Consider the following 16,525-nt stretch of genomic DNA (forward strand, 5'->3'; position numbering starts at 1 on the left):
GTCTGTTTCTTAAGAGAAGTCTGTCTGTAGTATAGGGTTAAGACATAAGCATCTTATTGCAGGGGCTTGGAAGCATGGTTTTCAAGAGATGCGCTAGACCCACACCCAAGGCAGCAGACTAAAAATAGACGGGCACGTGTGATTAACAGAATCCTCAATGAACAGTGCAGCTTTGGCAGGCAGGAGTCAACAGCACTTATCGTAAAGAGGGAATTACAATGCCACTTTGCCATCACAAGTGTTACATCTCACGGGATGCATTACATTACTACATCCACTGCAATGAATTGGCTTTTGAATAATGATTTACAATATGGATGTTCTATCACCCGATTGGATAAATTGTCTTATGAAATATGGGTTACGTTGACGTTAAACCGACTTTTCAAAATGTAGAGACGGATGCTCAAAATGTAATTCCAATCGCAGGACACACACACACACACAAAAGAAAAAAAATGACTCTAACTGTATATTCCAAATAGCTCTGATGTCTGTGTAAATATTTCCAGTCATGTTGTTCCACCAGAAACTTCCTTAAAGACAAAAATGGTATACGTATGAGTAATTTCTTTCCCTCTATTACAATAAATACAATTCCGATGAAGTTACATAGTAATTTATCCAAATACAACAACAACAAAAAAGAGAACCTGTAATAGATAAAGGATTTTTAATAGCGGTTGAATTGTTAGTGGAAGGAGGAACAAAAACACTAAATGGGATTAGAGGGTTAGATTTAAGGTCAGATGACAGAAAGGCTTCTGCCATGCTAGCGTGGGTAAAAAAAAGACAAAAGACGGTTATAAATAAATTACAACACTGTATTATGAATTGTGTTACACCTTTGAATTTATAATAGACATTTGATCATAAAGCAGGAACAATATGCAGACACTACACAATTCTGGACTTTTGTTACTATTGCTATAGAACAGGAAAAAAACAAATGGTAAGCATTAAATAGTCACAACTACTTAATTCATTCCCCTATTTTTTTCACATTGAAAAAGAAAAAAGTGGCTTATTTAGTGATCAGTCATTTGGCAGCTTTGGCATAGCAACAGTGCAAACATGGCAATACTGAAAAAATAAACAGACTCAAACACAAGTCACATTAATTCAGTTAGAGCTCCAACACGACCCAAAAATTACGAGGATGAACAAATTCACTCATTAATACACATGAATCCTGCTTGATCAACATTAAAACGCTGCTTTGCTTCACATATTTCAGAAAAAAAATCACAATCAAATCTGGTTGCCGATATTTTTTAGGACTGCACTTTTTTTTTCTGTAAATTTGGCATATTAGGGATAAACAGCTACAAAATCACGTTAACATTTGAATGAATTTACTTATTTAATTCCTCCAATTAAACGTTCATTTCAATCCACCATAATACATGACATGAAAATGTACATATTTTCAAGATGGTTACACACACACACTTTATAAAACAGACACACAAAACAGAAAAATATAATTTTTTAACATGATGAAAAGAGGTTGATAATTACAATCATGGATTATATGAAAGGACGGCTTCAGTTACATTTTTTTTCTGAAGTAAAACTTGAACTTTTCTAAACTTATACTATTTTTTTTGCCATTCTGAGACTCTTTCAGTCAAGCTTTTGTTGCAACCCCCGGATAACACTAAACTCAGCGGCCACTGCCCATCCCCATAGTGAAATATCAATTTTAATTCAACAAGGTTTTGTACCAGCACCAGTTTTGAATTTGCCATAAAGATGTGCAAAATCTGTTAAAAAAATCAACAATTGGACGTGCGTTCATTAAATTAAGTCAACTAAGTTAACCTGTGAAGGTAATAGTGCCTTTACACTTCATCCTGAAACTTCCCTCACAAGCCAAAAACACATTTTGTGAAGTGGATCTCAGAATAAGTGCTACACGCTGTGGGTTGTTTATGGCGTTATTTAGCCATGGCATCCTGAAAGCCCCAGGATTCTAGCAGGGCCACTTGAAAGCTCTCAGCGCATAGTGGCGGGTTGTCGAATGTTGCGCAGCAGCCAGTGCGCCCGTGGTTGAGCTCTGAGTCAATGTACAGTGCATTGCCTTCACCACCACCTGATTGGGGAACACAGACTTGTGAGACAAGTATTTTTAAGAGAAATCCCCCCATTGCATGCGCCTCAGAGCAGGGTTTCCCAAGCTTAAATGAAGCAAACACTGCATGAAAATGTCTTGCTTCGGACACTCACCGACAATAATGGAGTCGAAGTTCCCAGCCATGAACATAGAAGTGTTCCTTGAATTGAGGTTGAAGTGGCGGGTGGAGAGGAAGGGAGACAGCTCCCCAGCGGCTTTCTCTGGCTGTGGCAAACTATTGCTGTCGGAGTTTTGGCCCTCGGAGGGCTCGTTGTCCTCGTGCCCCTGACTCTTGACGGCGGAAGCTAATTCAGGGTGACGGATCACCACCCACTCATAGCGTTCCATCTCAGGTTTCAGCTGGAAGCAAACAATTAGGATTTACCAGACATTTTTTTTAACACCTGTGATATCATCCCAGATGCCAATCTGGATTTAAATATAATTTTGGGAAATACATTGCAAATGGTATCACGTCATCCCAAGGCTGCCAATTTCCGACTTTACAACAAACACTCCACTATGGTGTTGGGTGGCACCCTGGTGAAATCTGACCGGATCGGCTTACAACAGTTCCAAATCTGCCATGCCTGAACTCGCGTGCGTAAAATGAGTCATTTTTTTTGGTGCTCTGGCAAACTCAGACAACACTATGTTGTGGCAAGTAAATCATTCAAGCAAAAAGCACTTCTGCAAATGATATTATTTCTAATAATAAAGCAGTACAGCATTCATTGCACTATGCAGACTGTTATTTTTTTCTCTTCACATCACAACATTTTAAATTGGTTCCAAAAACAGGGCTTGCATGAAGCAAAGTATAAATTAAATGATGTGGACCTCAAGAGCATGGGAAGCAAAAGGGGATAGCACCCTCCGCTGGATACAATGAGATAATGCAAAGACTTCAGTTTGCAAGCATGGGAATGATATAAACCAATAAATAACATTTTTAAGGCATGTAATAACCATTTTTTACGAAATATTTGTATACAAAGTAAAAAAAAATGGCGGATCCAAAAAGTGCATTGTTTTTTGTATTTATGAAAATAAAAATGAACTAACCCTGAAGACAAAGCATTCTCCCGTGCCAAAGAAGCTCAGCTTATTGCCTCCCCTCTTGCGTTCTTCCCAGTCAGTAGACAGAAAGGCTCCACATACCTGAGCACAAAATTACATTGGCATGATTCTGCATATTTAAGCATCTTTGTCATTTATAACCATATTTGACGGTTGTTTTTAAATTTACTGCTTACGTCTCCATCCGTGGTTCGGAGTAGGAGCAGCGTGGGCTCGTAGCCTTCACAATGCTCATAGAATCTGGATGGAGTATTTTGAGTTAATTTACTAAGTGGAAAGTATTGTTCCATCATTTGAAAAAAAATAAGACAAAAAAAACTGTAAGGTGTACCTGTTGAGGCTGCAGCCATGTGTGGAGGTGGTGAAGAGGAGCTGAGGTTGGCACAAGGCAAAACGCTCAGGGATCCATGACCAGATGTCTCGCATCTCCTTAGTACTGACAATTTCTGAAGAGAAGGTTTCTGGGTTAAGGGCCAGCTGCACGTTCCTTCTAGAGATGGCACAGGATGAAAAAACATGAAAGGATCGGTTAATCGCCCACTTCTAATGCCGGAAATGACTTCTAAACACTATCACAAGCTCCTAAATGTATAATCAATAAGCCTTGGCAATACTTTTCACTAAAAATCTCAAATTCGTATATGAAAAATAACATAGAATGAAGGAAAATAAGTGAGAAAGGAAAACAAGAAAAGGCAAGAACCCACCTCAAGCTGGATGAAATGTGGAAGGGAGTGAAGATGTGGCAAAAACAAAAAGTGATAAATAGAATGTGAGACAAAGTCTTAAGTGAAACAATTGAAAGGAAAGACAAAGCTAAACAAAATCATCAAATCATTGGGGGGGACGGCGCTCAAGCATCACCCGTCCATATCAAAGTCTTAGTTGTTGAATGAATAAAGTTTTATTGAATCTACCTCTTCTGCTTGACAGTGATGCCTTTTTGTTGCAGGGACCTCTCATTTGTGAGCTGCAAGAGGGTGATCTCCTTGCGGCTCAACAAGCGGATGGAGAAGGCCTTCTCCAACAGTTTATCGGGGGTGACCACCGAAGCGATTCCTTTGACGAAAGCCTGAATGTCTGACCTGACTTTGGCGGAATCCTGCTGCTGGACAGCCTGTCCAGCCCCGGCTGCCGCCTTATGCTTACGGAAGAACTTGAGTAACGCTATGGCCACGCGGTACAGAATCTTGTAGCCCTCCACCAGGTAGACATCTAGGACACGGACCATATGGCTGAAGGGTAAGTCGCCCAGAACCCACCGCTGCCAGTCTGAGTAGACTTCCAGGACATCTTGGGCCGTGGCCACGATCAGTTTATGAGCTGGGGCGCAGTATTTGATGGCCAAGTCCCCGAACGTCATGCAGCCCGACTCATAGGCCAGGAAGGTCTGGTCCATGAGGCGTTTTCCTGGTTCGTTGCAAGCGAGGATACGGCTCACGTGCTCGAAACACTGCGCCTCGTCGGCGCTAAAATGCAGGAGCAAAGAAGTGACGGCCGGAAGGGACGGGCAGTGAGAAATGTCGGGAAATTGTCCAGCCAGGCAGTTGATTATGCGATGGGCGGAGCCGACGGCATCGGACTTTAGGCAGTAGGGAGGCACGGGGTTCCCATCGACAAAGTCGGGCAGGGCGATGTTGGTCGACGGTTTCTTAGAGGCCGCACTTCCCATGATGTCACGATAGACTTCGGCATCAGGTGTCACAGTGCGACAGGGGATGTTTTTGATCAACTGCTGGTACACCTGCGCCCGAAGTTTATGATTCTTTGCCCAGTAACCCTGACGAGCCATCTGCTTGAATTCTCTCAGGTCCTTGCAATCTACCGCGGTGGGCCCGCTGCTCTTCGCCAGATCGCCCATCTGGTTGGAGTCCACAAAGGTGGCATAGTCCTCTTCAGCCATTTTGGGAAAGTGAGAAAAGCTCTCCAAGGGTATAAGCGTGCTCTTCCTCTACACGGGTGATCACTGATCTATTCCACGGAGCGGCTCATGACTGTCACTGCAAAGGAAATGCGAAAAGGGGAGAAATTAGCATATATTTAAGGAAACATTAGGCATAGATGCAGTATTTTTGTCAGCAATGTATAATCACAGCCAGTATGATCTGCTCTTACACTTCATCAAACCGATTATGTTAGACTTCTCAGCACTGACTGGACTCGGAATTTTATCTTAACAGCGTTATCCAATCCATCAACTGCTCGGAGTAAAAAACATCTGAAAACTAGATCAGTAAATGTGTGACGTTATAGGAATGTTGGGATTTTCTGGTCCTCAAAATATCGTAATTGACAAAGTTGTTTTTAAAGCAAAGCATCTTGCGAGCGTGAATGAAATAAAGCGGCATGACTGCAGAAGATCCTTCAACACAGGTTAAATTGCTGTCACGTGAAATGATAAAGAGCACGTCCAAAGATCAATTACAATTGCGTTTTATAGTGCTAAAAAAAAATCACGGTACTTACAATTGCAAGCATTTTGCCAGCTTTTGCTTATAAAAAGAGACATTTCACTTGGCAAATTTAGTCTAAAGTTAGATAAGGGAGAATTGGCTAATATGAACTAACCATGCAGTCATGAGGGTCAACAAATCAGATAGTAATCTAATAAACGGAAAGTGCATCTTAAACGATGGGAAATGGCTGAATTCATGCAAAAATCTAGCAGTTGATACAAGGGATAAAATAATAGATGATGGCTCCCATACTTAAATAACTGATCGCTTTAATATTTAGATTTGTAGAACAATCACTTCATTGACAGGATACAACTAACAATAAAGGTTGCACCACCATGTAACCATCCCTGCAAATGCAATGAGTAAAAAATGTTATTAATCCGTAAAATACAAACGTGATCTTCACATTAGGGAAAGGTCTAGTCTTAAGGCGCATCGCCTGGAAACCAGCATCAACCTCTCCCATTTATTCTTGCCAATTTAGCATTGTTAGCATGAGCTAACCCGCAGCAGCCTGTGTAATCCCAATACAATCTACCAAAAGCTGATGGGTAGAGCTACTTATAACACAAAAACACACTGTTAAAGGACAGAAACAAATTGAAATAACTTCGTGAAAACGTGTCGATCCACGATTGCAAGAATAAACGCCACCTACTTTCATAACAATATGGACAGTCGTCTTTGCAGTGCGATCTGGCAAAAAAATAACGAGTGATCTTAACGTATGTGTCAAATCGAAGATATGTGAGCGACAGTGTGTCTGTCTTGTTGCAAAAAATGACGATGTCGCTCTTGTTGCAAAAAATGACGATGTCGCTCCTACCTGGATGCAGGAGATGCGAATCTTCTTGAGACGTCAAGCGGCATTGAATGGGAAGTCGCCTCGCGCATGCGCATTTCGCTCTCTTGTGCAGGCTCAATTTGCAGTTGCAGAATCAACTGAAGCGCTCAAATGCAATGCTTTATTGTCCATGCATTTTAAGATTATATACTCCCTTGAAGTATTCCTCACACTTGCATTGCATTTACTTATTTTCTATCACACAAAATGTCAAAATGGGTGATAGTGGGCCAGGAAGTACCCAAACCAGGCAACAAAACCTTTCTTTGTGCGGCAGTCAAAGCCACCACCAAGACACAACCGGGCAACACATGACACTTATTACTGAAAATTAAATTGTGGGGAACCACGTTGGCTTTCGTGACCACTAATTTGTTTTTAGTCCATTTGTCTCCGAGATGCACACATTTTATGCCATGCATTTTCTAAAGGTTTAAGCTGATCTAACATAGGACGGGTGGTGGGCTGAGATAACACGATTCTACATGCCATGGGGCGTCATAATCATAAAATATTTTCTTCTGGATCAAAGTAAGACTTGTGCAGCAGAGCCAGGCTATAGCATTGCATCGGAATATGTACACGCAGTGGAGTTTGCTTGTGATTGCAAGGCGTTTGTGGTGAAATGTCATGACTGTGCATGTGTACGTGTGTGAGGTAGAGCCAGAGACAGATGGGTCTAAAGCCAGTAAGCCTTCAGGGCCTAGCTTATTGAGATTTATGCTCATCAAATCTTTCCGCTACCACACATGGCGTGTCATCATTGCAAGGGCAGCTTTATGTTGGAACGCAAAAACAAACAAACAGTCGAAAAATACGAATAGTACTTAACATTTTGTTGATCATTTTAAGTGATGACAATGCATTGATCTCTTTCCTAACATAGTTTTTTCTTCTTCAGTGTTTCCTCTTTTACCCAAAGCTTCCCCTCAATTGACTTAGAGTTGTTGATCTTAACCAATCAGTGTTCAGTATATCTACTCAATTCCAAGAAGGGAAGGTATAACATAAGGTTAAGAAGTTATCTTCAATTGGTAGTCATGATACACTACTGTAACATTTTCTATTTGTGGCACTGCTTAACTGGAATGTCCTGTTTGATTTATTGCTTTGTTGAAATGGACTGTAACTTCCATATCATGCCGTCTCATACAGAGGAGGTCTTATAAAATTGAAACAGTTTTCTATTCAAAGACTAAATTTAATGCCACTTTCATACTATATGTACATGGTAAAAAGTTCCTAACTAGAGCGTGTAGCTTTTATTTTTGTATTTTCCTTATTAATTCCACAGTTGTGAGATAATTTCTTCCATAGTCACGCTGTAAGAGAAAAAGAACTTGAATCTAAAGTCGTCTTTCCCGATTAAAAGGAATGTAAATTCTATAAATACATATACAGGCACATTACAGAATAAGAATCCCCTTTCTGTTACACAACAAGTTGCCGAATTAAATTGGAGCTTGTCCCTATCAGGACGCAGAATACTAAATAATGTGCAAAAACTAAAATACTATTTATAAGGATCTTCAAGAGGATTATCAAACATTACTTTTACTGCCTTAATACTGGTCAATATATATTTTTTAATACACTGTGTATGGGAGCAATGCACTAATAGTGCAATTTAAAAAAGCTCCGTGGGTAACAATTCATAGCCCAGACTCAAGTGCGCCTGGTAGCCCTAAAAGAATCGCTGTCACCCTACAGCGTGGGTTCTATTGTATCTGTGAATGGCCTTAGTGCCACAGTGGGTATTGTTTTCCTCAAAAAGGGGAGTCGGGTTACCCTGGCAACCATGGGATGTCCACCCATGGATCGTGAGACTGAGAAAGGGCGCAGCCAAAGAAGGATGCAAAGAGAGCGAACGCAGACAAAAAAGGGAGTTTTTAGCCTAAACTTCATTTCTTCTTAGTACTTTTTTTTCAAAGACTGTTTTGTTTTGCAAACAGACTTGATGGAAGTCTGGCAGCGGGTAAGAAGATCTCAGGAGGTGAGGAGTGTACATGTGCCTTGTCTATTGTGACAAAACTGTTGACATCTATATAATGTGCATCCCACAATGGTGGCACCACAATGGCTTTAGCATTATATTAATTTACTGGAGCTTATGCAAAGACAAAAGACCACTGTTTTGTCCATCCGTGGTGTTTTTTTCTGCCTTATATGAATATATGATTCCGTTCCAATTTGAGATGATTTTTTTTTTTTTTTTAAAGTTTGTAATGATTGCCCATCATGTTTTACTGTTGGATTCAATCTTGTTTTTGACAGTGACAGCTGACAGTTGCAGCAGCGTAAAAAAAAAAAGAAGTCATGCGTGTTGCACTGAGACCTCGCAGGTAAAATCATCAGATTAATTGTCACAGATTTTCAAAGCAACAGATTTAGCTTTATTCCTCTTGTGTAGGTTAATGACTATTATGGTTATTTGACCTGATTCATTTCAAACTATACCCTAATCCTTTCATTGTTGTCATTTCTCAATTTTTTTTCACAATCTAAATTATAGCCATTAACAGTTAGAACTGTTTTGGGATATTTGAATAGAAATGGTGCAGCAACAAAAGTAGACATATAGCAAATCACATACGTTCTCTGTAAAAAAGTTTTGAGATCGAGGGTTCAATCTGTGATGGGTCTTACTACCATGTAATTTCACTCACAAAACATTGATATTTTTTAAGGGCTTGAATGAAATAATTCTATTTCTATTCATTGCAATGGGGAAATACGATTTGAAATATGAGTGGTGTACGAGAACTAGGCCAAAAGATTTAAATTGTCTATTTCTCTGTCTTTTGCATCCTCTAGTGGTTGCCTGGTGATCTGCCTGGGTCTGTCTGCTTGTACACTGCTGCTGCAAAGTCTTTGGGTGCCATTGGAAATGTCCATGGATGACAATGCTGGTGGATCTCGGGCTGAAGATGCGGGTACAAATGTGTGATGAGTGTGTGACGATCACAGTTATGTGACACTCTACTGCACATGTGATGGGATGTGTGATTTTCAGGTCAGCCAAGTCTGGGTTTTCGTAGGCTGACCCTTCGTCTAGAAGCTCTTAGTGCTCAGGTGCAGCAACTGAGCAGAGAGCGTGAAGATAAGATGACCTCAGAGTACCTCAATTCACTTCTTCAGAGGTATGCCACTGAGATTATTATTTAATGGACTAATATTACTGATTTGTGCTCTTATACATATGTTGCTTTCCCAGCTTTCGACAGGATCAGCAAAGCTTGGCCCACTTGGTGGAGAGGGAGCTGAAACGGGTTACCCAGAAGCTAGACCAATTTAATCATTATCATTACCTGCCTCACACCCCGTCAACACATGACAATCATGGAAAAATAACAGGTATTGGATAAAAAGATTGGCCATTTGATAACTCATAAAAGAACTTTGGTAGGCTTCCAGATACCAATACAGTTAGACAATTCTATTTAAATGCCAGCCAATGAGTTAAAATGTTGAAATTATTTATTTCAAAGGGCGTATATGGATATTCCCCCGACTGTAAAACAGGTTGCTGACATAAAGGTCATGCTTAATTAAGCTGTGTTTACCACCATTTGACCTCCTAAATGCAACTCCAGCTAAAACCAGAGGTTCTGGTTTGTAGTCATAATTGACTAATTGGAAAACTACAAGCACCTCTGTGGTTGCCCTGCAGTATGTCACTTTTAGCCAAATGCTCAGTTCAAAGCGAGTGAGGTTAACCGCAGGGACAAATTAACAAGCTATGATAATGGATGTGAATGGAAGGGGATTCTGGTTGAAGGGCAATGCGTGTAGGTGCTTATGGGGAATGGCGTCCTTTGAATAGACCTTTAACAAGATCCACGACCCACCGGAGAGGTGTCAGGTTAGAATTAGGTTACGCACGCTAGAGCTGGCATGCTTTATGTATACGTTGGATAAAGGGGTATTCGGGGGCAATCTGTTATTTGAACAATTCAGGAAAGCAAGGCCACACGCACACTTGACAAGTCTGCCACCCCTACAAAAACACACACTTCCTCTGCTCCACTAAGTCTGACTTAGAAGCCTTTTCATAAAACTTGTCTACACACACTTTTGAATTTTGAGAACTTTGTTCACCTTTACTTCAATCCTCTTGCTGTTTTTTGTGCATGCTATTCCCGTTGTTTTTCTTATTCCCTTTTTCGTTTTATAGGGTTGTTTTGCAGAGTATAGGTGTGCTTATTTTGGCATTGTAAAAAGAGACTGGTTGGAGGCAGGTGGGTCAAGTATGTATGTGGGTGGGATGGACATTGGGGGGCCTTATTATGTATGTATAAGTTTGCACAGTGCCTCTAGTCCAAGGGTGTCAGACTCGGGTTGGTTTGCAGGTCCCTTTAACGTCAACTTGATGTCACGTGGGCCGGACCATTTTAGATATAATATTTAGATTTTTTTAAATAAATGGATTAAAAGAACTGGATTAAAATCCCTGAATATTCAGTTTTATATAGATCTAAAACGATGTTTATTTTAGCTTTTTTTATATTTTTAGATTTTACAAAATGATTTTTGAACTAAAAACAGAAAAAAATGATTACAAAATTACAATTATTGATTTAAAAGGGGGAAAATCAGGAAATGTAATATACATCTATACTCTTCATTTTAATTTGATCCTAAAACAGAAAGTCAGCACTCATAATTTACTTTCCCGGGCCACACAAAATGATGCGGCGGGCCAGATTTGGCCCCCGGGCCGCCACTTTGACACATGTGCTCTAGTCTAACGTTTTTATGTTGCATTTTACATGCCAAATTCCCATTTTAGATTGTGCAGGTGTACCCAAGGAAAGGCCAATGTCCAGAAATTAAGTTGAATCAATCAATAAATCATATTCTTTGCCTTTTGGCCTTTGAAATACAAATTATTTTATTTTTTCTTCTTCTGATATGTAATCAGGGCTAAAGGAGAGCTGTACGGTGCCTGTGGATGTTGCATATCCAGTGTGTGCAGAGAAAGTAGAGGTTAGGCACCTCATACAATACACATTATGTTTAGCTGGTGATTTTTTACCGTAAAACTGCTTTATTATGATTTGATTCATTCATAGATGTACGGTCACATGGATTTATCATTCGTTTATTTTAAAGTTCCTGCAGGCGAAATGGAAGTCTGACCCCTGCTATGCCTTTTATGGTGTGGATGGTACAGTTTGTTCCATTCTGACTTACCTCAGCCAAATAGAGAATTTCTGCCCGCCTCAACCTGGCCGGAATTACTCTACTCCTCCTTGGCATCAGAGGGATCAGCCCTACATGAAGAAGGTACATGTCAAATCCCAACATAATAGAGAGTTGGGAGATTTCAGTCACTTGCATACTTTCATCAATTTGTTACATTTCACACAGGCAGAGATACGTACCACCACGAGTTCACTTTACGAAGTCATCAACAACAGCAGTGGACCGGCAGTCAAATTTATGCGCTCCAGAGTTAAAATGATGTCCGAGTGCTGGTTAAAAGCTGCTCTCATAATGAGGCAGCAAAAGAACAAAACACATTCATCAATAATAAGGGTTACAACTCGCTTCTTGTTACTTTATTTCAATATTATTCCTCTGCCTATTTGAGAGTATTTTGTGGTTTTCGACGAATTTGACACATTATATCTTCTGAACAGGTTTTACTTTACCCTGGTGCTTTTGCTGGAGATGCAGGCCAACATTTTGAAGCTACGGTGGAAAAAGGGGGTCCTCTTGGAGAACTGGTTCAGTGGACAGACCTTAGTGCCTGTTTGACCATACTGGGGCACAATGTGATCCTTACTACCTCACAGCATCAGCTCCACAGGTGGGGAAAAAACACATTTTAGTGTAGATACCCCAATGTGAAATTTGAAAATAATTCTAAATAGTTGACATGAATGGTCCAGACTGATCAGTGCTGCTCCGGGACAAGGGAGCTGTCCGATCAAGGCGCCCTTGACCTTTGACCTCATCTATACTGACTATCATGGGCTTGCTCATCTACAAGGGGCCATGGGACTTGCTTTCCATCATTACAAGTGAGACTAAATCGATGTTGATGTAATTGGTAACATTATCATTGCAAATGAATGTTATCCAAATTTAAGATTGCATCAATTTGTCTAAACAATAAGTACTGCATTTAAACATTTTATTGTATTTTAATAATTTGAAGTATGGTGTACACACGCCCAACAACAACAAAACAAACCTTAATTAAAATTTCAACTGACTGGTTGCCTCTAGAAAAATCACTGGGATGTAAATGTACAAAGACTATATGTAGTAGTAGGTTTATCATCACAACCGTCTATCATTTTTATTTTTTTATTTTAACATACATTTCCGACAGGTGTCGCTTCCGAATCCTGGACTCTTTTGGCACCGAACCAGCCTTTAATTTGGCCAGTTATGCACACACTCATGGTTTTAAAACACTATGGGGCAGCTGGGGACTCCAACCTCTGCAGTACATGACCATGTTCCGTAAGTGTGTTTTGTTTGATAAGTACTTTTCAGTCATTTCCATCCAAAGACTTGGAATAACAGAGGCCTAGAAAAATAAATACCCCATAACGTTCCATTTTAGAAACATGACTTGTATAATGATTCCTCACATACTCTGAAGTATTCTCATGGTGAAGATTAATAGTCAAGGTTAAACTAAGTTGCAGTCTAGACAGACCTTTCATCCCAACACCTCTCCTTGTCACCTTTGCCGTCCTGCTGAAGGATGGAGAAGAGCTGGATGCGTCGAGATGAGAAACGATGGTCATCCCTCAGCGTGGAACGTGTTTATTTGTCCTGTTGGGGGAAGGAAATAGTGAGAAGTGGCTTGATGGGGAAGGGGGGATTTTTAAACTAGAATGTCACCTAGGCTTATGTTGACAGATTCCTGCATTTGTTGGGTAAATAATCATCTCTCACACTGTTGGAGGGGGACAGGCGAGCCTTCTCAATTGTTCTGCTGTTTTCTCTTTTAAAATGATTGTATTTGTTCATGTTAACTGCGATTGGCTGGCCACTTATTCAGACTCCAGCACCCCCCGCAACCCTTGTGAGGATAAGCAGTTGAATGAAAGAATGTTCATGTCAAATGAATTCAAGTTGTTGAGTTATTTGGAAATCTTACTGTTATTTTAGTGTAATCATTGAAAAAAATACAGTATGTGTGTTATTGTATGTAGCGCATACACCTGATAACTCCTTCCTGGGGTTTGTAAGTGAGGATGCAGTAAGGCCAAAAGATATCAACACAAAGGAGAATATTGCCGTCATCTATGGGAAGCAGGAGTACATGTGGCAGGTAATGTTATCAATATTAACATAGAAACGGTGTTTTATTTCTACTTTTGTACTCAAGGAAATGACTTTTACCCTGATCAATATTTTAGGGACTTTTAAATTATATAAAGGTGATCAGTGAAGTGATGGAAACCCACGCCACAGTCTACCAGCCCCCGGGACACGCCTCCACCTTACCCAACTTTGTAAGAAACCACGGCCTGCTCTCTCAGCCGCACTTTCTGAGACTCCTACGCAAAGCCAAGGTCAGAGACCACTTATCCATAAACCACTTATCTTAATGTAAAATCTGTAAATTGACTTACATACAGATTTTTGTCGGTCTTGGTTTCCCCTACGAGGGTCCTGCCCCTATGGAGGCCATAGCACTGGGCTGCGTCTTTCTCCAACCGCGGTTCAACCCGCCTCACTCCTCAGAAAAGAACGACTTCTACAAAGGCAAACCCACAACGAGAAAGGTACACAGAGTAGTACACAGTGCAAATTGTTTTTGGTTTCATAATAAAGACTTCCATTGGATCCCAGATTTCCTCTCAGCACCCGTACGCGGAGCAATTCATTGGCAGACCTCATGTGTGGACTGTGGATGCCACCAATGAGACAGAAGTTCGGCAAGCAGTCCGAGAGATTCTTCGTAGCCAGGTTATGTTGAATGCACTGGCGTACACTTGAGTGGGATCTTATGAAAAATGAGACATGAGATAGTATGCATCAATAGTAATCAGTGGAACCAATATATTGAAATTCATCCAAAAGATGCAGCACAGCGCATGAGAAGTAGAACTTGCAATTTAGTGGCCAAAAAAGTACTGAAATATTATTGTTGTTTTTGTGAAGGTGAAGCCTCTAACTCCTCAAGAATTCTCTTGTGAAGGAATGCTGCAACGGGTCCATCATTATATCACACATCAGGTAAATACTACTCCCATGCTCCCCTTTCTACACTTCTGTAGTTAATTTCTACTTAGGGAGTGAAGCAGTACTTTTGCACAATTATTATTCTTTCTATAAACAAATTTCTGCTCTTCAACTTACCTGAAGTAGGCCATGTGAAAACCTAAGTCATTTCAATCAAAACACACTGGTAAGGTTTGACTCAGTCAACAGATCAGTCCAATTCTCCTCAATTAACCGATTTCCTGCATTCACACAAAAAAACAAATTTCATCTGAATGTTTACATACCATTAATAACCCAATGTGATCTTTGCAAACCTGCTCCCTCCAGAGTTTCTGCACTCCGTCAATCACCACGTGGTTGCCAGAACGTGCGCTCAGGGTTCACTTGGGTCCTCTCGGTCAGTCGTGCGTAAGTGTGTGTGCACGAGCCTCACTGGTGTGCGAACCCTCGCAGTTTCAAGGCCTCAATGACCCTGACGTGTTCGCCAGGTGAGATGTGAAACCCGCGTGAACATGTACCGTTGTTAAATCAGTTTCCCTAGATGGAAAAGGGGAAAAAAGAGGGTAGACAAGGGGAAAATATCATTTGTCTTAATGAATTTCAATACACAGACTCATTTTTAAAGCATAAAATCATAGAAACTCGAGCATTCATCCATTTTCCAATCCGCTTATCCTCCAATCAGCTCTATTCTTTTCAACCTTGCAGGTTTGGAATTGGCTGCTCCAACATGGCCCAGGGAGTCAACCACATCTTCCCCGCTTACACTCCGTGGGGTCGACATTGTCGCCTGCAGGAGGAACCGTTACTCTTCAGCTGTGCCGGTTCGGACCCTTCTTATCGTCGTCTTTGCCCGTGCAGAACTTATCAACCTGGACAGCTGGCGCTCATTCCTGATTACATTTCAGACTTGTAGGCCAGCCTTGTAGGCTATTAAATGATGCAATGCAAATACAAAAATAATAGTAAATATATTTTGATGGCATTTACACTGAAATTTGAATCTAATTTTTGGGGCTTCGAGAACCCGCACGAGAAGGAATCGATCATACAGGCCACATTTTTACAGTTCCCTGATTCCTGGTGGGCTGCAAATGATGGGGCGACTGGGCCTCTCAGGAGATACCGTGACAGCATAAGTGATGAGGCTCATTATCGCAGTGAATCACGAATAACCTCTGGGTGCCTTTGGGTGGTCACTGCCATATGAGTGTGATTATATTGTCATATAAAGCGCCACTTCCTGACTGTCTTATCTTTGTTTAAGCTGACCCACAGAATATTTGCTATATCCATTTTTTAAAATAGGTTTTTACATTATTTGATTTTCCGCCCAAAATGGGTTGAATAAAATGTACTGATATTGTATTTTACAACTTGAGTTTGATTACACATACCATTGGGTGAGAAATTAGTATTAAAAGAAAATTCAAGATTTAACATTCTAGTTTTTTTCCGAGGGTTCTTAATAGAGTTAAAGTATTTCTCTAATAAATAAATACTCATTTCTTCATGAAATAGTTTGATAGAATGTAAAAAATAGGGATTTTTTTTCAAACATTTACCGCAAACAATGTTCTCCTTTTACTTGAATGGAGGGCACTCATAGCAATGCTTGTATTCCAAGTACCTGCTTGAATGGAGGCCACTTCTTCTGTGTTAAAATAACCATTAGACGCTGTGAAAACAAGAGATGATTGATGGAGCGACCCGAAAAGGAAACACCAACTGGGGTCACAAGCTGACGCCGCGGAATTTTCACGTTCCGCTCGTGGTTCAAGAATACAGATTTTACATAAGAGAGGAAATCTTGAAGTGTTGCCTTTACCTCCA

At 40.5% G+C, this 16,525-nt stretch overlaps 2 protein-coding genes across 3 annotated transcripts; one reads left to right on the forward strand and one right to left on the reverse strand.

The window, feature by feature from the left end:
* Positions 1 to 810: 810 nt before the first annotated feature.
* On the reverse strand, positions 811 to 6,591 carry tbc1d24 (TBC1 domain family, member 24). 2 transcript variants are annotated; one of them, XM_077626589.1, is made up of 7 exons: positions 6,482 to 6,591; positions 4,114 to 5,196; positions 3,528 to 3,686; positions 3,373 to 3,436; positions 3,182 to 3,277; positions 2,230 to 2,476; positions 811 to 2,095 (listed from the first exon to the last, which is right to left on the reverse strand). In XM_077626589.1, exons 2-7 carry the CDS (start codon positions 5,097 to 5,099, stop codon positions 1,941 to 1,943), a joined length of 1,707 nt encoding a protein of 568 aa, XP_077482715.1. In that variant the 5' UTR covers positions 5,100 to 5,196; positions 6,482 to 6,591; the 3' UTR covers positions 811 to 1,940. The 2 variants fall into 2 exon arrangements, with proteins under 2 accessions (XP_077482715.1, XP_077482718.1); XM_077626592.1 differs by lacking the exon at positions 6,482 to 6,591 and adding an exon at positions 6,314 to 6,473.
* Positions 6,592 to 8,815: 2,224 nt separating this feature from the next.
* On the forward strand, positions 8,816 to 15,608 carry LOC144093139 (alpha-1,6-mannosylglycoprotein 6-beta-N-acetylglucosaminyltransferase B-like). Its single transcript, XM_077626456.1, has 17 exons — positions 8,816 to 8,841; positions 9,314 to 9,432; positions 9,513 to 9,639; positions 9,714 to 9,853; positions 11,421 to 11,485; positions 11,612 to 11,785; positions 11,870 to 12,037; positions 12,142 to 12,311; positions 12,394 to 12,525; positions 12,840 to 12,973; positions 13,675 to 13,793; positions 13,882 to 14,037; positions 14,104 to 14,250; positions 14,318 to 14,434; positions 14,630 to 14,704; positions 15,020 to 15,180; positions 15,401 to 15,608. Exons 1-17 carry the CDS (start codon positions 8,816 to 8,818, stop codon positions 15,606 to 15,608), a joined length of 2,238 nt encoding a protein of 745 aa, XP_077482582.1.
* Positions 15,609 to 16,525: the final 917 nt, after the last annotated feature.

The sequence above is a fragment of the Stigmatopora argus genome, chromosome 18 (genome assembly GCF_051989625.1).
Source record: "Stigmatopora argus isolate UIUO_Sarg chromosome 18, RoL_Sarg_1.0, whole genome shotgun sequence".
Classification (NCBI taxonomy): domain Eukaryota; kingdom Metazoa; phylum Chordata; class Actinopteri; order Syngnathiformes; family Syngnathidae; genus Stigmatopora; species Stigmatopora argus.